This window comes from Chelonoidis abingdonii, chromosome 1, assembly GCF_003597395.2.
Source record: "Chelonoidis abingdonii isolate Lonesome George chromosome 1, CheloAbing_2.0, whole genome shotgun sequence".
Classification (NCBI taxonomy): domain Eukaryota; kingdom Metazoa; phylum Chordata; order Testudines; family Testudinidae; genus Chelonoidis; species Chelonoidis abingdonii.
This window is the reverse complement of record NC_133769.1, coordinates 69,212,639-69,234,022: the sequence shown is the minus strand read 5'-3', so window position 1 is coordinate 69,234,022 and position 21,384 is coordinate 69,212,639. Positions and strand designations below refer to the sequence as shown.

Genomic DNA, 21,384 nt, shown 5'->3' with positions numbered 1-21,384 from the left:
ACCAAACCCCCTGGATCTTAAAACAAGGGGAAATAAACCATTCCCCTTCCCCTTTCCCTCCCAGATTTTCCCCTCCCTGGGTTACCCGGAGAGATACTGTAATTCAGACTCCTTGAATCTTAAAAAAGAGAGAGGAAATTCACCTTACCCCGCCTCCTCCTTTCCCCCACCAATCCCTGGTGAGTTCAGACCCAGTCCCCTTGGGTCTTACACAAGGACAAAGTCAATCAGGTTCTTAAAAAGAAAAGCTTTTAATTAAAGAAAGAAAAAAAGTAAAAATTATCTCTGTAAAATCAAGATGGAAAAATGTTTACAGGGTCTCAGCTTTACTTAAACCAGAGGGACTCCCCCTCCCAGCCTAAATATAAGTTACAGCAAACAGAGGTGAAATATCCTTCCAGCAAATTACACATTTGCAAATAAAGAAAACAAACATAAATCTAAATCCGCTTTCTATCTGTTACTTACTATCTTGAACCTGAGAGACTGTTTCAGTAAGATTGGAGAAATCTGGTTGCATGTCTGGCTTCCCTTAATCCCAAGAGAGAACAAAGAACAGAACAAAAAGCACAAAACAAAGACTTCCCTCCACCAAGATTTGAAAGTATTTTGTCTCCCAATTGGTCCTCTGGTCAGGTGTCAGCCAGGTTCACTGAGTTTGTTAACCCTTTACAGGTAAAAGAGACATTAACCGTTAACTATCTGTTTATGACAAGGCCTCTACCAGGTACTAGATGCTGTACAACAATTGTTAAAGAATAGTCCCTGCCTTGATGAGCTTGTTAGTTTACGCTGTTCCCAGTCAAGAACTCCATAATACCTTGACGCTGTGCACTCAAAGTATTATTTGGTCCCATGTGCACATGGCTGAATGCTGAGTCCTGTTATCTGGACTGTGTGCTCCGCACCAGGATTTCACCTTGGAATAAAAGTAGCACCTTTGCAGGAGATGATGTTTCCAGGCTTGAGACTTGCTGTAGTAGAAAGTTTGTCTTGTGTTTTGAAAGAGTGGATGTGCTTTAAAAGTTTAGTTACTTCATATTTTGGGTTTCTCCCTTGTGGAACCTGCCTGTGAACTTTTAACATAAACGGTTTCATTAATAACTTTTGTATGGAACAGAAGTGGATGTGTCAAAGCTATGTAAAGTTTATTTTAAAAATTTCATTTTAAAGTTTTGCATCTTATAGCAAATAATGATTTTCTAGATTTTAGGCTGAGTAATAACGGGTCAAGCCCCAGCTACATCAAAGACTAAATTTTGACTATGAACCACCATGAGAGCTATGCTTCCCTGGGACAATGCAGAGCACAAAGATGTGAGAGATGAGGAGAAGACATTCTCTGGCAAGGGGATCCAGCTGTGAAACAGTCTTCCAGAGGTGATCCAGTGAGTCCAGAGTCTGCCCATCTTTAAGAAATGTTGCAAAACCTTCCTCTTTGCAAAAGCCTTCCATCATAAATGGTTCTGACAATCTAAACATCACTTTTATTTCCAACTCCCCTTCTCTCTTTCTCCTAACAAACATCCTACCCCAAGCAGAGTTTGACAAAAAGGGATATGTGCTGGAAACTCCATGAAGTCCACCAGGGACTTCACTAGTGCTATAGATTTTACACAGAAGGCACTGAGATAGTATAATTTATTGGTGGGCATGTGGCGGAGGGCTTCTGAGAACTTGACTAGAGTGAGAGGCAGCCCTAGCCAGTCTTGGTCGCCTGCGCTGACCATCAGGAGTCCGTCTCAGAGCACTTTGCAAGTGCTATGATGGTGGGCAGCAGTATAAAACCCTCAGATAGATAGATTTGCATGCTGTTACTATCTCTTTTCTTTCTTATCAAGAATCATCAGATTCTGCTATTCTTCCTCACATTTAGTTACTTATTCTGAGGGTAGTTCCACTGACTTCAGTGGGACTACTTGTATGGTAAGGTATTATTGCTAATTGCGAGTAAGGGTGGCATATACTGGGCTTAAATAGATCTGGCTGAACGATACTAGCCAAATGCAAATTTTGGTGAATTCTGGTTTGTTTTTTATTGTGTCGGGGAGGGGTTTTTTGAGGGGAGTGGGAGGAGAGGAGAGTGGGGGAGATTGTATACTGAAATATTCCCAAAGCCTTTTTGTTTGCAAAGCAGTTTGGTATTAAGTGAATATCACCCATGGTTGGCTCAGAGTATTTGGTATTAGAACTCACGGACTGATCAGCCAAGTATTTAAAGTATGGAATAAACTTATTTGATTTCTTCAGACAAATCATGCAGACCAGTTTTGAAAATTCACACATGTAAAATGGCTCTAATATGGTAAAACAGAAGCTCTACTAGTCACAACAATATTTGCTGATCGAATATCTGATCGCAATCCACTTTGAAGAAGTCAGATTTAGGGATAAATGTGTATGTGCATCAGAGTGGTCCATTATATGTGGTCTGCTTTTGTTTTAAAAAAATTGGCAAGCTTAAAAAAAGATTGGAAAAAGCAGGCCCACAGATCCACTAGGTAAGGCAGAAGGGTGACCAGATAGCAACTGTAAAAAATCGAGACGGGGTGGGAAGTAATAGGTGCCTATATAAGAAAAAGCCTCCAAAATCGGGACATCTGGTCACCCAATAAGGCAGTGTTTTCTGTTAGTATGTACCTTTATTTTTGCTGTAGTGCAATCCTTCGTATGGAATAGCAACAGATTAGTAATGTTTCAATATATTATCCTTTTTAAAAGTAAGTATAGGCTTCCTGTTTTTCTTTGACATTTATAATTTTGACATGCTGCTAATTAGAACAGACACCTACTAGGTCCATTTATTTACATGTACAAGACAAGGTTTGTCTCTATCCATTAGCTTATTTTACACAGAGTAATGGGTGCTTTGGTTGTGGGTAGTTCCAGGGTTCGCTAGGCAGAATATTAATTTCAGCAAATCTATTTTTCCCTTTAACTCTCCTCTGTCAATGAAAAATAAGATGGTAGCTTTGAATAGTGGCAGAGTATCTTACTTCACTTCCTAAATCTGATCACATTTTGGCAGCCAATTTAAATTTGATAATCAAGGGCCTAATCCTGCAATTTCCTCCCATGAGGAAAGGTGGCAAGACCGGTACCCAACAACAACAACAAAAGCTATTGCTATAGATAATACATTATAGCTAACTTTTATTTTTATGACTCATTTCTTATCCCTGTTTACCTCAGAGAAACTTTGTTATAGTTATTCCAGTGTCTCCAGATGTCTCACCAACAATTCATTACTGTATTTTATTTTGCAAGTTGATGCTCCTACTTTACTTGGTGTTGAAATATTTTGCCTGTTTTTGAGAAAGCTGTTTTCTTTTGTTTTCCTGTCGCTTAGTAGGAGGTGTGTGTGTGTGTGTGTGTGTGTGTGAGAAAACTGTCTAGCTTGAAGACTGGAATATTATACAAAAATACTTCTGTACATTTTTAATTTGGGCTTTGAAGACAAAATACAGTTCTGAAGTTTATTTAAAAAAAAACTGCTATATTATGCTATACGGAGGGTAGACTTGTAAAAAAAAGTTTTTCATTTGACACTTAAAATTTCTTTTCCCTTTCACCTCTTAAAGGTAGAGACCTGTGGGTTCTTGTTCTGGGAAGGTTTCCAACCCAACATACCATTGGCATACCAGAATTCAAGTATATTGCTAATATGCATGGGGATGAGGTACGTCTACAATTTCAATTTTTTGCAATGTAATTTATAGCAAAACATTTACCAGGGATCTTAAAAGGAATTTTGCTTGTGCTCATATTACTAATTATCAGGGTTTACTGTACCCCTCCAGTTTCTCCCAAATTCTAAAAGGTGACCTACAAAGGACTTGAAATGGGTTTATGCTCTTTGTGCCTGTTTGAAAAAGCCTGAAATGTTTACATTTTATTTGTTTTTCTTCAATCTAAGAAATCTCAAGTCTGATCTTTCCTGGGTTTGGTGGAGGATCTCTGGAAGGTCTCAGGTGTTTGTGTGAGCTCTTAAGTTAATTGAAGGAATGTCTATTAATTTTTAACAAGACAACTTCCTTTCTCCAAAATTTTTCAACAAAACTTCCAAAAAAGCTTTTAAACAGTCAGACTAAAAATCTTTCCCTTTTAATAACACAACTTTCCCTCCCTTGGATCTGTGATACTGCCATTTTCATTAGTTCACCTGTCTTTTTCCACCCCAGAAAAGACCTGAATTTCTAATGTAAATAAGCATTTATTTTTTGAGGAAAAACAAATCATTTAGGCTTCCTTCATATATCCAAAAGAGAACAAGCATTCTCTTTTCTCCATTACAGATCACCTCTAAGGTCTACTAGAGAGAAAGCACATTAAACATTCAATGTATCGTATATGGACCTCATGCAGAATGTCCACAGAAGCTAAATGTAAGGTTGCAGAGTTCAGTACTTTACACAGAGCACATTAGACTTCCTCTTGCGTCAGTTGATACTGTTTGAGATGCCAGGCATGGAGTAAACTTTACATGTCCCCTTTCTGGATAATGCCCCGAGACTCTAGCATAACTTGAAATGAGTCTCAAATGTAAGAGCCTTTCTAGAAAAGTACTACAGCCTTATCAGTAATATTAGATACAACCCAATGAGTCCAAAAATGAGTGAAAATTGCCTTATCTAGTGCCAGCTGGCTTACTTTTGAAGACAGACTCTGCGTTGGTACCCATCACTAAAATGCCTCACCTAACGTGGCTGAGAACAGTTTATGAATACAAAACAGAAACTTTCAGACATCAGGGCATTGTAGAAAGAATGTCGTTATTGAAGATACATTGGCTACTACTCATGCATCCGACGAAGTGGATATTCACCTACGAAAGCTCATGCTCCAATACGTCTGTTAGTCTATAAGGTGCCACAGGACTCTGCTGCTTTGGCTACTACTGTAATCCCATTGTACAATATCCACTGTACCTGTGAGCACAGATTTCATTTTTTCACTTTTCTGATTTCTCCTTTCTTCAAATATTTCATCTATATCTTACTCAAGTCCCTTTTTTTAAAACAAAAGCTATAGCTACATTTAATAGGCATGTAAAAGATGCCTTAAATTTTACCTCAAAACTGTCTACATCTGGGTGATGTAGACTCCCAATCTGAGAGGGAGTTCTTGGCAATAATTCTGTAGGATAGCAGCAAAATTCCATACTATATGTTCTTGAAATCTAGAAAGAAATATAGATTATATAGCAGAAGCTTTCTACTCCTAAAGAATAGCACAAACTATGCTAGAACAATATTGTGGATTAATTTATTGTAGCACCAGGTGACCTCATCACGGACCAGGCCCCATCATACTAGGTGCCATACAAACAGAGAACAAAAACAGTCAATGCCCCCAAACGCTTACAGAGGTAATTACAAAACTGACCTATGACAAATGTCCCCTAATTAAACTAGTTTCTTGCATTGTTTGTTAGAATGCACAGACTTTGTTCTTTGGGCCCTGGGTAGCTAAGCTCAATGCATTGCTCAGAATCTCACTATGTGCATTTGACTGAGCAGACAGAGATAAAGGGTGACACTATGACAGGCTTGTTTGTGGGGGAGTAGTCCTTGACCTGCACAGTTCATTAGCTCAGTTGCCCATCAGCTCCTTCTAACAACCATTTTCAATCAAATCCTCAAGACGCTGTAACAGCACTGTGGTGCATATGTAAAAAACAATTGGGAAGCTGGGAGAGATCCTGGAAACAGGGCTATTCCTGCTTTCCAGGAACACATGGTCACCTTTAGGTCCATGTTCTGTGTATGGAATTAACATGTGTAAAGTTGACATTTAGTTTTCCTCTCTGGCCATAAACAGATTTTATAGTACAGGAAGCTAAGTCCTATATAGCAAAACATGAGGGACTTTGAATGTTCATTCACATAATCTAAAATTCTGCTGAGCTGGTCCCCTGGTGCGGTATTCAACCTCCCCTTTAACGTATAAAGCCAATAAGTGTTGTGTTACGTGTACAGCATGCATTGACTTGATTTATTTAGGATAGCAACTATTACAATGAAGCTGTATGTTCATCATTTGCCCGCTGTATAGCATACCTGGTATGTATTGTATATCCCCCTGAGGAGCCAATTGTCAACAACAAAGAGTTTTAGAAAGACAGTGTTCAGACAGGTAAAGCTAAAATTGGACCTACTTATTTTGTTTGGAATGTTGGGTATTACAGTGGAGACCCTGCTTATAAGAATGATCTGTGATGTGTTTAATTTGCGTGCAGTCCATGCATATCTGCAGCTGGAAGAAAAACACAACATGCTGTGGTTTTGGAAGGTTGCCAACAGAGAAGTTGACGTCTTAATGTTGTGGCCTCTGTTTTGGAAAGCAGATAGATTTGTTTGTTTTTCAGAATCAGGACATTAAAGTTATTTTTAGAATAGGTTAAATTATTTTAATAGAGTCATAACCAAGTCATGTTAATAGTTTGTTTTATACTCTCCACTCTGGTGTGTCTAGATACCAGAACAAATTTTCGTTCTATTTGGCATAGCTCCATGTCCCTGGGCCTGAATGGAGCTCAAATGAACAATGTTAAAGTTATTGTTTTTTATCACTATCAGCTCAGGTCAGATTAGAACTGATCAGAACATTTTTGATTAAATGAAGTTCTGACAAAATATACTGTTTCAAAGCCAAAAGGTTGTGTGGAAACTGGTCTGTTTCTATGAAGTTTTCATCAGGAAGTTAAGTAAGAGACTCATTCTCTGGTTGGTGATAGGGTATTGGCCTGGGATGTGGGAGGCCCAGATTCAAGGCCCTGCTTTGCCTGATCCAGAGTGATCTGGAATGAAAAGTGCTTTGAAAAGCAGGGACTGGAACACAAGTCTCTCCCACCTTTGAAAAGATTTGTTTTTGTTGCAATGCAGAATAAAAACAAATTTTGAAACCTCAACCATTGCTGTGCAGTGGAATTGCTGTTCTCCAGCCAGCTCTAATGATGTAAGCCCCATTTGCACAACTGAACTAGAGATCCCAGTTACACCGCGGTATGCAGCTTCCCCCATAGTTTCATTAAAACTTCTAAGTGTTACCTACTTGGACATTTCTATCCCATTCACCAGTTAATCTGAACAGCTGGCTCTCCTAACTTTGTTACAGCTATCAAGTTGTCTGGGCCTCAGGAGAAAGCTCCCCCTGCCCTATTATCTTATTACAACTCACAATAGTTTTTCATTTAATTACGTCTATCTTATCTTTTTTCTGTTGCAAGAAACTGGGCCAAGGATCAGTGTTGAACTAGCCTAAGTGAAAGAATGTATCTATAATGTTGGCTTCTTGTGACATCACAAAAGTTTAACCTCCTAGTAATGAAAAGAATTATTATTAAAGAAAGGCTTCTCGATAGGAGGTGGATAATCTGGTGGATAAGTGGGTTGCATTTTGGTTGTTTGTGTTCAAATATCAAGTATTACTGCGATAAAAGACCTGCCAAAGCAAACCTTTCCATCTAGCTGCCTCTGCAGTTCCTGTGTTTTGTGTCCCAAGATTTTCTTTTAGACAAGAGTCTTCTTTATATATTTGGATGTTTCCCATGGATTTTAAGAAGTCTCCTAACTCTAGACAATAGAAATGAGTGAAAACCACATCTAGATCTTCAAAATTCCCAGGAAGAGTCTGGCTAAAGGTGACCTGCTGAGCACCAGGAAAAAACAAAACCCTAAGAAACTGCTTCAAGGAACCGTCTGAAAACCGACTAGCAGATTGTCTCTGCTGTGCACCATGGCATGAAAAAAAGAAAAAAGTGGAAGATGCTGAGAAAAGAGCTTGCAAAGGATGTGTTTGATTATAGAGTGGACTGTTCTCTTTTCTGCTAGATTCCTATCTTTCAACTCTAGCCTAAGTTAAATAACTTGGATGTGATGTATTTTGCCAATAAGCAGCGTAACACACAATGTTTATACTGTAACTAAAAAACAAGGTCAGTAGCACTATGATTGTTTTTGTCTTTGGAAATCTCTGAAGTCCATTCACCAGAACATGACATTTTTTAAAAAGGCAGAGATTAACATTCTTCCACAACTTACATAGTGCTTTAAACCAATCTCAAGTTACTTCCCCACTCCTTTCCTCCTCTCACCCCAGCTCCCCTATTCTTCTTCTAAACCGTCTCTTAAGATAACTGGAGACTGTGTGGGATAGAACAGGTCTACTTGGTAACACCTAGTGCACCTACTAGCTCTGAAACAGGCTTTGACATTTTGTTTAGTGGCAAAAGGGAGAAAGACACCACATGCTCATGATATTCAGTAGTTCTCCTGTTTTGTTACAAGTGCCAAATATCAACAGGTTGGCATAGATACAGCTGGGTACCATCCAATAAGGAAATGTATTTGTACAAATACAAGTTTTAAACCGGCTCTGGCTTATTCAAGTATAAACTCAGCAAACAAAGTGGGGTATGCCTGGACCATTTAGTGCTTGGTATTGTAGTTCAGGGTAACTGCACGTGTATTCCTCCTCTGTGGTACACCAAGCACATCCACTCTAGGTTCCTGGTTCTTCAGCCATTACCTCTATTGAGTGAAGACACAAGTCTCTCTCCTTCCGGACTGGGTTTTTTTCCCCCGCAGACAGCGCAGGTCCCTGCGTACACTGATATTCCCAGCAAGCCAAACTGCCTAAACAGGCTAAAGTCTGCACTTTATTTTCTCCGTAAAGGCTAAGGTAGCGTCATTGCCAGCAGTTATGAGTACCACACAGCTCTCTGTAAGCAAGCACATTTATTCTTAAGGTAAAAGCACTACAGAGAAAACAAATCATAAACGTTTCTAGATGCAGGCTAAAAGCTTACCAGAAATCACCCATCAGTCTTGTTGGCTGTTTCTTTGTCTGTCGGTCTTTGGAGAATCCTGTTTGAATTAGTTACTCTTTAGCCATATTCTTCAGCCAAGGGGGAAATTCTTGTTTGGCTAACATTAGGAAGTCCACCAGGTCCTGGGCAATACTCTTATCTCCCTCAGAGAAATATGAAGTTACCACAGCCTGGGGTCCTCCTTTCTGTAGGTAGCCCGTATGTTGCACATAACCCTCCATATTCAGGAGTGGCAGGTTTGTATAATTTTTGGTGATGCCCAGAATAGGTCCAAGTCCTGCCCCCCCCCCCCGCCTAAGGCTCTGGGAGGGAGTTTGGGTGTGGGCTCTGGGTTGGGGCAGGTGGTTGGGGTGCTGGAGCAGGTGTGGGCTCTGGGCTGGGCCAGGGGATTGGGGTGCAAGAGGAGGTGCGGGGGGCAGGCTCTGGGAGAAAGTTTGGGTGCAGTGCTTACTGCACCCCCCTCTGGCAGCAGCTGCAGACGGTGGGGCCAGACGGGTCTCCACGCACCGCTGCTCGGGCCACTGCAGCTCCCACTGGCCGCAGTTGGCAAAATCGGCACTTGGGGCAGGGGCAGTGCATGGAGACATCCCCTCCCCACCCCCGCCTCCAGGGGCTGCAGAGACCTGCTGGCTGCTCCTGGAAGCGGAGTGGACGGGCAGGAAGCCACCTTAGCTCTGCTGCACTGCCAGTAGTGGTGGTGGGAGCCCTGAGCCCTTTTAAATTTCCCAAGGGTGGCAGGCCAGAAGGGACACTCTGGGGGAGGCATGTGGGGGCAGCATGTAGGGCCAGGGGAGAGACCTGGCCCCAAACCTTGGTGGAACCAGTCCACCGTGCTCTCATATTGGTGGAGCACGGGCACCACAGGCCCATACAACTTGTTGCTCTGTCCATATTCAGTGGCATGTCATAATTTACCACATGCGAGGCATTCAGATCAACAAAGCTGGGATTTCCCAAGAAATAAACTCTTTTACTGTGGCCTCCAGATTTGGAGAGGAGTCCTTCTGGATGCATCTGCATGTACATCCTTCAGAGTTAAAGATCTCTCTATCCAGGTTCAGATCCCTTCCAGGTTTTCCAAAGACCAGGGACTGTATTGTTTTGCCCACTGCTTTCAATACCTGGCTTAGCAACATCCGCTTTTGTTCTTTCCATACTCACACTATTGTGTGGACAACATTCAGCATGTTAGGACCATTTTTAGCTTCCTTTTTCCTCTGAGAAGAGCTCTTATTTTTAGTATAGTTCTTTGATTTTCTGGTTTTGGCCTTGCTCTGCTGCCTCATCAAGATCCTAGGGTTTTAGAGCCATAGTCTGGCAGCTCTCTGCTTCAGCAGGCAGGTATATGTCCTTGTCCAAATCATCTTTCTTCTGCAGTGGCCTTGGTCCACACAACTCCAGCTCTTTCTCCTTAGCCGAGTTGGACTTTGATCCTGGCTGGACCTTGAGCAGGTTCTGGAGCTTAGTAAGCTCCTTTTGCAGCAGAAAGCACTACTGTTCCCCTGCCTCCTTCCCCACTGTGGGGCAGGTCAGCTCTTACTCCTGTTCTACTGCTTGCCCTACGATCCTGTCCAATAAAGAGCAGATATCTTTCAGCTTCTGCCAGTATTGCATGACCTGTGTCCGTAGTTCCAGGATTTCAGCCTGGTTCCGATCAGCAGTAGCAGCTTTCTCTTCTAGCTCACCCCAGTCCCTTATTGTAGAGGTTTGCTCTGTAGATGAGGGGGCTACTGCCATTATTGCCGCCTCTGTTGTGCATGTGATCTTAGTGTTCATGCCACAGAACACCCGCTTCTTTATTAGACTGCTACCTGTCCTTTTGGTGGGTCTTTCTCCATGTCTAGCTCATCAGCCAACATACTGGTATCCACATAAGCCTCCTGGTACTCTCTTTCTGTGCTCACCGTCTTATCATGTGTTTCCAGACATGCCTCTGTGCATCGAATCTGCACATCTACAGAGGCGGGAACCATTTCTTTGGTCTTAGTCTCTAGATCAGGTATGGGCAATAATTTTCGCAGGGGGCCCACTCCACGAATTTTGGTAAGTTGTCACAGACTGCACATTTCTTATGAATGAAATTACCTCACCATCTATTGTAAAAAGACCCCCATTATGTTGTTTACACAAAGTAATTAAACTTAATAACAATTAACTGAATATGTGATTATCCAAAACTTATCTTAGAAGGCAATTTATATTGCAAACTGTTTTGTGAACACTTGTAAAATTTGTAATAACACTAAGCTTTTACTTACAACTTATGTTCATTATTAAAATTAAATGTAAAAGAAGAAATTAAACTCAGTGTGAAAAAGAGTGTCTCTGGGCATTAACAAGGGAGGTTAAGTCAGATGTCATTTCTGTTGTTGCAATGCAGAGCACTGCTGCAAGGTGGTCATCATTGATCCAAGATCAGTTCTTTGATTTATTGAATTTCATCACAGAAAATGTCTGCTCGCAGACGCAAATTGATCCAAACAGTATAAGCATCTTTTGGCATGAGCCTTGATCTTCAGAAAGTTCTGTTCATTGAGAGATGTGTAAAACCTCGGAAGTGACACTAGTCTGAGTTGCTCCGCAAGCAATGGATCGCACTGCAAGTCAATAAGCTCAAGTTGGAGGTCACTTGGAGTGTTGTCCACAGACCATATCACATGTGAAAGGGGAGGAGATCAAAACCACGTCATTTTCTATCATTCTGAAATCCTCAAAGTGGCAAGAAAATTCAGCATGCATAGCAATAATGAATTATTTCCAGGTTCTGGTCAGATATTGTAATCTGTTGCAAAGTGGGGAAGTGTGTGAACTGCTTGTTTCTCCTTCGAGTGCTTGCTCATATCAGTTCCAATTAGGTGTGCGCGCGCCACGTGCACGTTCATTGGATTTTTACCCTAGCAACAATCGGTGGGTCAGCTGGGTCGCCCCCTGGAGTGGCGCCATTATGGTGCTGGATATATACCCCTGCCAACCCAACGACCCTTCAGTTCCTTCTTACCGCCCATGACAGTCGTTGGAACTGTGGAGCATGGCTTTGCTGATCTCCACGTCCCTAGCTACTTGTAGTTCTTTGCTGTTTATTGTGTGTATAGTTCGAGTTCTTGTAGTTATAGTTAGTATTAGTTATTGTATTTATAGTTAGTGTATATAGTTTAAGGGGGGATCGGAGATTAGCCCCTTTCCTCCACCCCAGTAAGGGCCCATGCCCAAGGCACCGGGATTCAAACCGTGCTCGGCATGCCAAAAGCCGATACCAATAGGGGATCCCCATGACTCCTGCCTCAAGTGCCTAGGGGAATCCCACCTTACCGATAAGTGCCGCATTTGCAAGTTGTTTAAACCAAAGACAAAGAAGGAGTGGGACTTCCAATTGAAACAGCTCCTCATGGAGTCAGCACTTAGTCCTGCAGTGTCTGTACCAAGCACCCAACAGACTGCTTCTATAAGGAGCGCCCCTTCGGCCCCGGATCACTCCGGTACTGAGAAGGTGCCCCGGCACCGACATCTGTTCGGCACCGCTCCCTGTCTCCGAGACCCAGGGAGCAACATAGCATTCCAGCTGCTTCAGCTCCACAGAAGGAGCGCTCTTCAAAGATGGGTTCGTCTGGCACCGTCATCTGCCACGGCACCGTCGACTGTGGCACTGCCGATTGCGGCTCTGCCGAGCGCGGCACCATCGATTCCGGTCCCACAAGGGCCGTTGAGTCCAGTGCCTGACAGCTCCCTGGCTCATGCTGTGGTTGAGCTTGTCCTCTCTTTTACACCAGAGACCTTCTCCACGGTAAGAGAGCTCATCACCATGACGGAGCCGACACAGTCTCAACCCCCGGCACCCCAGTGCGGGTCATACAATCCATCGGGAAACTGGCCTGAGTAAGGCCACCTTCCGCTGGTCCAACAGAGAGACGTCGTTCAAGATCACGGTCTAACAGACGCTCTCAATCACGCTGTTCCCGTTCCCGGCACCGCTTGCAGTCTCAGCACTGCTCTCCATCGCGGTACCGGTCGCACTTGCGGCACCGTTCGACATCTCGTTCGCCACGGGCACAGATGAGGCTCTGATACCATCTGCAGACACCCAGTTTCCACCGGACACAGATGACGTTCCTCAAGTACAGGAGCCTTCACAGGACCCCCTGGTCCCAGGCCTCTCCTCCTCGCCTGACGAGGCGGTGGTGGGAACATCCTCCTCAGGCCCTCCAGATCTCAGGGTCCATCAAGACCTTTTGAGACGAGTGGCTCAGAATATGGACTTACAGGTGGAGGAGGTCCCTGAAATAGAGGACCCTGTCGTGGACATCCTATCGGCTGATGCACCTAGTAGAGTGGCACTTCCGTTTATCCGCACCATACAGGCTAATGCGGACACCATTTGGCAATCCCCAGCCTCGATTCCACCTACAGCAAGGGGAGTAGAGAGAAAATATATGGTCCCCTCAAAGGGGTATGAATATCTCTACATTCACCCACCTCCTTGCTCTTTAGTGGTGCAATCGGTGAACGAGAGGGAGTCGTCATGGCCAGCAAGCCCCGGCTCTCAGTCACAGAGGCTAGATGCATGGACCTCCTAGGCCGCAAATATACTCGGCAGGGCCTCAACTTAGGGTGCCAAACCACAAGTCCTCCAGTAAGATATAACTTTAACACGTGGGTGTCCTGGGGAATTTACAGAGCTTCTTCCCAGAGTTCCGTCAAAATTTATGGCCACATGAGGAAGGTAAAAAGGTAGCAAGAACCTCCCTCCAAGCCTTTCTGGATGCAGCGGATTCCACAGCCAGAACTCTGGCGTCAGGAGTGACAACGAGGCGTACTCCTGGCTCCAGTTGATCAGGCCTTCCCCTGAATTACAAAAACGGTTCAGATTTGCCCTTCGAAGGCCAGGGCCTGTTCCAGATAAGACTGACCCCAGACTGCAAGTTCTGAAGGACAATTGCGTTATAATGCGCTCGCTGGGTATGCACACGCAAGTGACCAATGCAGACCTTCCACACCGACTTTACGCCCGCCTAGGCCACGTCAGGACTTTAGCAGAAGACGTGGTAGAGATATCATCGGAGACAGTCTGGCCCTCAAGGAGGTCAAAATCAGGCGCCCCCTAAACCACCAGCGGGCCCAAGCAGAACTTTTGATGGATCCCGAGGGCGGCCCACCAGTTGCTCTAGCCAGATCCTTCTCCTCCCTTTTTCAACCACCTCTTCCCAATTCTTCCCTGCCTGGTCCCAGCTAACTTCAGATCGTTGGGTCCTGCGCACGGTGGAAGTGGGATACCACCTCCTGTTTGTTTCAACCCCACCTTCCCAACCTCCCTCCCCGTTCCTCTTCAGGGACCCCTCTCATGAGCAATTCCTCTTACAAGAGGTCCAGTCGCGCCTAGCTAGTGGAGCCATACAGGAGGTGCCAAAAGACATGAGATGCAAGGGGTTTTATTCCCGCTACTTCCTAATCCCCAAGGCAAAGGGAGGTCTACGACCGATCCTAGACCTGTGAAAACTCAACCAGTTCATGATAAAGCTGAAGTTCCACATGATAACCCTGGTGACCATTATCCCGTCCCTGGATCTGGGAGACCGATATGCTGCCCTCGATATGAAGGACGCATATTTCCACATTGCAGTTTACCCACCACACAGACGGTACCTCCGTTTTGTGGTCAACCATCAACACTTTCAGTTCACTGTACTTCCGTCTGGCCTTTCTACGGCTCTGCGTGTGTTCACAAAATGCATGGCTGTAGTCGCCGCCTCCCTCTGGCATCATCGGGTACACGTCTACCCATATCTCGACGATTGGCTCATTCAAGGGACTTCCCAGTTACAAGTGTCGCAGCACCTATGCATCATCAAAGACCTCTTCAGGAGCCTAGGCCTGAAGATCAACACAGAGATGTCTACTCTTGACACCCACACACAGAATAGACTTCATCGGAGCGGTTCTGGACTCCAATCTGGCCAGAGCCTGCCTCCCGCAGTCGTCTTTTCAAGCAATGGCTTCAATTATTCGAGGTCTTCAAACCTTCCCGACAACGTCGATGCGCACTTGCCTCAGCCTAATAGATCACATGGCCTCCTACACCTTCGTGACCAAGCACGCGAGGCTACGCCTCCATCCCTTTCAAACCTGGCTTGCTTCAATATACCAACCACACAGAGACAGCCTGGACTCAGTGCTCACTATTCCCTGGAAGGTTCTGGGCTCCCTAACCTGGCAGCTAAACCCCACTCTAGTCTGTGCAGGGATGCCATTCCACCCCCCGCAACCCTTGATGGCCTAACCATGGACGCGTCATCTCTGGGTTGCGGTGCCCACCTCGAGGGCCTTCGCACTCAAGGCCTCTGGTTGCCTCAAGAGCTGGCCTTACACATCAATGTGCGGGAGCTGAGGGCGGTCCGTCTAGCATGCCAGGTGTGGAGACCATCTCCAAGGCCGTTGTGTATCAGTGTTCATGGACAACACAACGGCCATGTTTTACATAAACAAGCCGGGCGAAGCACGCTCCTCCCTCCTTTGTCAAGAAGCCTTCCACCTCTGGGACTTCTGCATAGCCCACTCGATCGATTTGGTAGCGTCTTTTCTCCCAGGAATCCAGAACACTCTGGCGGATCACCTCAGCAGATGCTTCCTGTCTCACAAGTGGTCGATTCGTCCGCATGTCATCCATTCTGTTTTCCGGAGGTGGGGGTTTCCCCACATAGACCTCTTTGTCTCCTGAGAGAACAGGAAATGCCAGATGTTCTGCTCCTTCCAGGGATGCTCCCCGGGCTCCCTCTCAGATGCATTCCTGATCCCGTGGAAGAGGCACCTACTCTATGCCTTCCCACCGTTTATGCTCGTCCACAGAGTCCTACTCAAGCTCCGCAGGGACAGCGCCCACCTGATCCTGATTGCTTCAGCGTGGCCGAGGCAGCACTGGTACACCATGTTGTTCAACCTCTCAGTGGCACAACCCGATTCCCTGCCACCTGGCCAACTCCATAACACAGGACTTTGGCAGGCTTCACCATCTGGACTGCAGTCCTTACATCTCACAGCATGGTTGCTGCATGGTTGAGCCAGTCTGAGTTCGTTGCTCTGCCTCGTCAACAGGTGCTCTTGGGCAGTAGGAAGCCTTCCACTAGATGACATATCTGGCAAGTGGAAGCATTCTCGCTGCTGGTGCGCTCAGCGTAACTCAGTCCCAGGCAGTGTCCCGTCCTGACGTCCTCGACTACCTCTGGTCCCTGAAAGAACAGGGCCTAGCGGTCTCTTCCATAAAAGTGCATCTGGCAGCCATCTCCGCCTTCCATTCAGGGGAAAATGGCTGATCAATCTTCTCTCACCCCGTAGTTTCAAGGTTCCTCAAGGGATTGGAACGTTTGTACCTTCAAGTCAGACGCCCGACCTCTACCTGGGATCTCAGCCTGGTGCTAGCCAAGCTTATGAGTGCTCCTTTCGAACCACTGGCCACCTGCTCGCTGCTGTACCTTTCCTGGAAGACAGCCTTCCTCGTCGCTATTACTTCAGCAAGATGAGTATCTGAGTTTCGGGCCTTGACAGCGGACCCCCTGTATACGGTATTCCATAAGGACAAGGTACAGCTGCGACCACACCTCTCCTTCCTCCCTAAGGTGGTGTCCGCCTTTCATGTCAATCAAGACATCTTCCTCCCAGTCTTTTTCCCGAAGCCGCACCCATTGCATCCGGAACAACAGCTGCACACCCATAAGGGATATATATCCGGCGTCATAACGGTGCCACTCCAGGGGGCGACCCAGCCAACCCACCTAGTGTTGCTAGGGTAAAAATCTTCCGACAAACGTGCACGTGGTGTGCGCACACCTAATTGGAATGAATATGAGCAACATATCTCGAAGAACAACCGTTACAAACGTGAGTACCTGTCTTTTCCAATCTGATAGGAAAAGGAGCAACTTTGTCATGAAAGACTTGACAAGAGAATACATGTCATGAACAAAAATCTCCCTCCCTTAAAGTTTCAGGTTCAGTTTGTTCATGTCACCCATAACATCAATGGCAAATGTGAAATCAGAGAGCCAGTTCACATCGTTCAGTTGAGGGAAATCCACATCTTGGCCTTTTGTTTTCAAAAACAAATCAATCTCTGCTCTCAGACCCCACATTCTTTTCAGAACTTCCCCCAACCTAAGCCATCTAACATTTATATGGAACTGAACATCCCTGAGCTCTGACTCAGACTCTTCTAGCAGAGATACATATTGCCTGTGGTTCAATGCTCATGCTCCAATAAAGTTGATCAATTTTGTAACTGTATCCATGACCTTGCTTAATTTCAGAACATTTTTACCGAGGACCTCTTGGTGAATAATACAATGTAGAAAAATTATTTTCTGCTCTGGGTTTGTTTCTGTCACTTGGTCTAGTATTCTTTTCAACAATTCAACATTTTTGCCTGTCAGATTAGGGCTTCCATCAGTGGTCACACTCACCAGTTTCTTCCACTCCAATCCCAATTTTGAGACACTGTTATTTACTGCCTTCAGTAGATCTTTTCCAGTGGTCATATTTTTCATTGACTGCATCGATGCCAGTTGTTCTGTGAGTCCAAAATTTGCAGTAATACGTTGAATGAAAATCAACAACTGGGCTGTGTCTTTAATGTGATAACTTCTGTTGAGTGCTAGTGTGAAGTATGAGAAATCATTTACCTTGGTTTTTCAACTGTTGGTCCAGGTTCTCACAGTTTTCTTCTATACGTCTCACCACTGTTCACCTTGACAATGAAATGTCTTCGAAGTGCTTTTTCTTGTCTGGGCACAATATCACAGCAGAGTCAACCAAACATTCCTTGATAAATTCTCCCTCGGAGAATGGTTTGCTGTTTTTGGAGATTGTGTGCAATCATGTAGCTCATTCTTCTAATTCCATCTTGTGCTGTGGACAGCTTTGTGAAAAACTTTACTCTTTTGCATTCGAGTAACCATCTAATGCGCTTTTCTTTCTCTTCGGCAGACATGTTCTTATATGTAGATACATGTTTGCTCTCGAAATGCCAGTTTTAAGTTGTAGTCTTTGAATAGTGCCACACTTTCTTTGCAGTGTAAGCACACAGCTTTCCCTGCCATATCAGTAAAAAAGTATTTTGAAGTCCACTCGTTGTTAAATACTCAGCATTCAGCATCTACTTTCCTCTTCTTCGATAAACTTATTTTTAAATTCTACTCCTACACTGCAGAGCCATGTAATAAAATAATTTGCACAAAAACTGAGGGCTATTAAGTACTGTTGATTTTGTGGAATAGGGGGTAGGGGAATGTGACAAAGTGCATTTACTTTCTTCTCTTTTTTGGTTTTGATCCTGCTATGAGCTCTGTGAGCAGAGGTGAAAGGAAGCCAGTCTGGTACAGTGTACCACTGAGAAAGTGGGCACCGGTACACAGTGGTCTGTACTGGCAGGGCCACTGATGGGATGTGGGAGGGCAAAAGGGGCATCTGGCCCTTTAAATCACCACCTGAGCCCTGCGCCGGGTGGCACTAAAGGGCTGGCTGGGGGAGTCTGGCCCCAGCCCTGCCCCTTCTACCCGAGGCCCCGTCTCTTCCGGGATCCCAGAGCCACCCGCCCCCCACCTTGCCCAGGACCCCGGCCGCCCTGCAACATAACCCCATTAAGTTACTTTCACCCCTGTCCGTGAGAATGGAGGTCTGCACCAAAACAAAGCCCTATTGACTTATTTTGGGCATTCCCCCTAAGGAGTTTGTTGCAAGGTCAGGGCCTTAGTTATTACTAATTTCTGGATTCATAAAACAGAGTGTTTTGTTTATATACCAGACAAGGAAGATAATTACCAACAATTTAAGACAAACCGGCAAACTCATCAGTGACTATTACTGGGGTCCTCTATGTTTTTAAAGAGATTAAGTTTAAAAGAAATGAATTTTCTTTTTAAGAAGAAATCCTCTCTTGTGGGACTAGTTAAGTTAGGTATTTTGATGCCTAGCAATACATGAACTGCTGCAAAGATCACATCATATTTCAAGAATCCTGTAATGAATAGTTCTAAATCCCATGTAAAATGCTGGTTAGGAACTAGCCCAAACCAGAATACTTTATTCCGTAGAAGTTTGTGACTAAATAAGAAGTGTAGCAGTTATTGTAAATTGTTATGTTGACAGTTTTACAAATGCTGATGTATGACATAAGTCTGTACACCACTACTGGAAGCCACAGTTGTGGTGGTGATTTTACTGTGCCCATAATGTGCGAGTGGCAGTGCTGAAAGCCGACAAGTGATGTGTGGAAGCTATGTATCCATATGGGTGAGCAGTGTTCTGTGGTAGAATAAACAGGGCCCAGTGCAAAGCTGCTGACAGAATTAACAGGCCCCTGGGCAAGGGCATTATGCACCTGCCCCAGAAAGGTCCAAGGCATTGTGGGATCAGTGCAGAAATCCACAGGCACACCAGTGGTTGAATAGTGTGTTGTGTGTAGATATGGTGCACAGTATGGACCCAAACAAGATGGCTAGTAAGAAGATATTGCCCCATGCAACAGTGCAATTCCCTAGTACAGACAACCCTGCATTGATAGGATGATTTTAATATTTTAACATGCTAACAATGCATAGTTCTAAGATGGGTCTCAAACAAACAATCCCTATCTGTATACTACTTAAACATCATTGTAGCTGGCACAGTTCAGTTCCCACTACATAAGAAACTGCAGTCAATCTGAATTTAAAATCACTTGTTAAAAGTGGCCGCTCCACATTCATTTCTTTCTCTTCTATTAAATTACATTTAATTTTCTAGAGGCCAAGAATTGTAACAAAATAATGTTGACCACAGTGCATTTGTTTTATGATTATAGTTTTGTGTCATGTCTATATCATACAATATTACCTTTGTCAGATCAAATAAGCACCGTGTTGAGCGGTTTCCTTTCTTCACAGTGGACTTGAAAAATAAAAACTGTTCTTCTCAATACAGACAGTTGGCAGGGAGCTGCTGCTCCATTTGATAGACTTCCTGGTGACCAATGATAAGAGTGATCCAGTTGTTACAAGGCTAATCAATAGCACGCGGATTCATATCATGCCATCAATGAACCCGGATGGATTTGAAGCTACGACAACGCATGATTGTTATTACTCAGAAGGAAGGTAAGGATATGTGTTTTTTCAGGGTAGGGTAGGGGCAGAGGAGACAGTAAATAGGGAGGTTGTCATCTGTTTTGCTAACATTTATAGATAGTCAAGCAGCTGGGTCATACTTGGTGGATAGAACAGCCTAGGAGCTACACTTCGGATATATTTTGGGCCACAGTCTTTAGAAGAGCACAGGGCTTTGCTTTGAAGAAATGGGGCACAGGGCTTTGCTTTGAAGAAAGCTGCCAGACACTGGGTGTGCGAGAGAGAAAGCGTGTGCATGCATGTGCCCTTGAAGATCTAGGGGTACGAGGAGGAGAGAGGGAATACCAGCTCTGAACTAGAGAGGAATGATCATCGGTTTTAAGTGGTTTTAACCTTGGATTATTCTGGATTCTGACTCAAAGTACATCTTCTTGGGATTCCCAAGATGCCAAAAGATAAAAACAGTCACAAGGACTTAACTTCAACTGAGAATCTCAAATTTTCAGAATCAGGGGCAGGCGGAATGCCCTCTGCCTCCAACCCTTCTTTGAGATGAGGTGGAAGATTGAAAACTTAAAATGAATCTGTTTGCTGGGGGTGGGGGAAGACATAAATGAATACAGTGTTTAACAATACAAATGCCAAACTGGGCAAAGCCTCCACTCCTCACCTGCCCCACCAAGAAAGAAAATTTAAGAATTCACATTAAAACCAGACGTTTTATGCACTACAAAAGCACACGTTATTCCACCCCGTCCCTGCAGTAGAACACTTATGGTGTCTCAGTTGATTTCTACTCTGGGCAATTTTAGGCAAAGATGGAACAGACAGCTATAGAGAGCTCTGCATCGGTGGGGAGGTGCTGTGTAGTGCTTCCTCTAAAGCAGTGATGGCTGTATTCTTACAGCACATCTCCACTGAGAATTTTTTGTCAATTGTCTGACGGTTGGTCTAGCTCCAATGTTGCTAGCATAGACTGCCTGCAGCATTTTTACATTTGTACATTGTCCATATTGCTTTTATCCAGTTAAGACAGGGTAAAAATATTAGCATCCATGTTCACAATAGCTGCAGTGGTACTAGACCATTGGCAGGAGAACTGTCAAGTTCCCAATGAAGACAAAGCCCTAGGCCCCATCTAACAAAAGGCAGAATTACAAAGCAGTATTTAAAAGCAGTCTCAGTAATGTGGGTGAGGTTGTGCAAATGGACCTGGCTTCAAGGGATATTGCACTAATGGCAGCTGGCTCTGTGTGGGCAAAGTATTTGATGCCAAAGAAAACATAAACGTTGTGCCACTTTTGCAAACCCCTATATGCTCTAGTGTTATTGCTGGTGACCCTGCAGAGACTAAAAAGGGCAGACAATTTTAAAAAGCCAGAGAAAAAGAGACAGAATGGAAAAGTATAAGGAAGAGAAATGCTAAGTGGCAGAGAACAAATTAACAAAATTGGGAAGGTAGAGAAGAAC

At 44.3% G+C, this 21,384-nt stretch overlaps 1 protein-coding gene across 2 annotated transcripts in view; it reads left to right on the top strand.

Moving 5' to 3' along the window:
• CPM (carboxypeptidase M) overlaps positions 1-21,384 on the top strand; it is a 79,796-nt gene that overhangs the window by 39,547 nt on the left and 18,865 nt on the right. For both annotated transcript variants that reach the window (XM_032796515.2, XM_075066340.1), the window contains exons 2-3: positions 3,582-3,679; positions 19,772-19,944. In XM_032796515.2, coding sequence (XP_032652406.2) covers positions 3,582-3,679; positions 19,772-19,944 — 271 coding nt within the window. The remainder of the gene's footprint in view (positions 1-3,581; positions 3,680-19,771; positions 19,945-21,384) is intronic.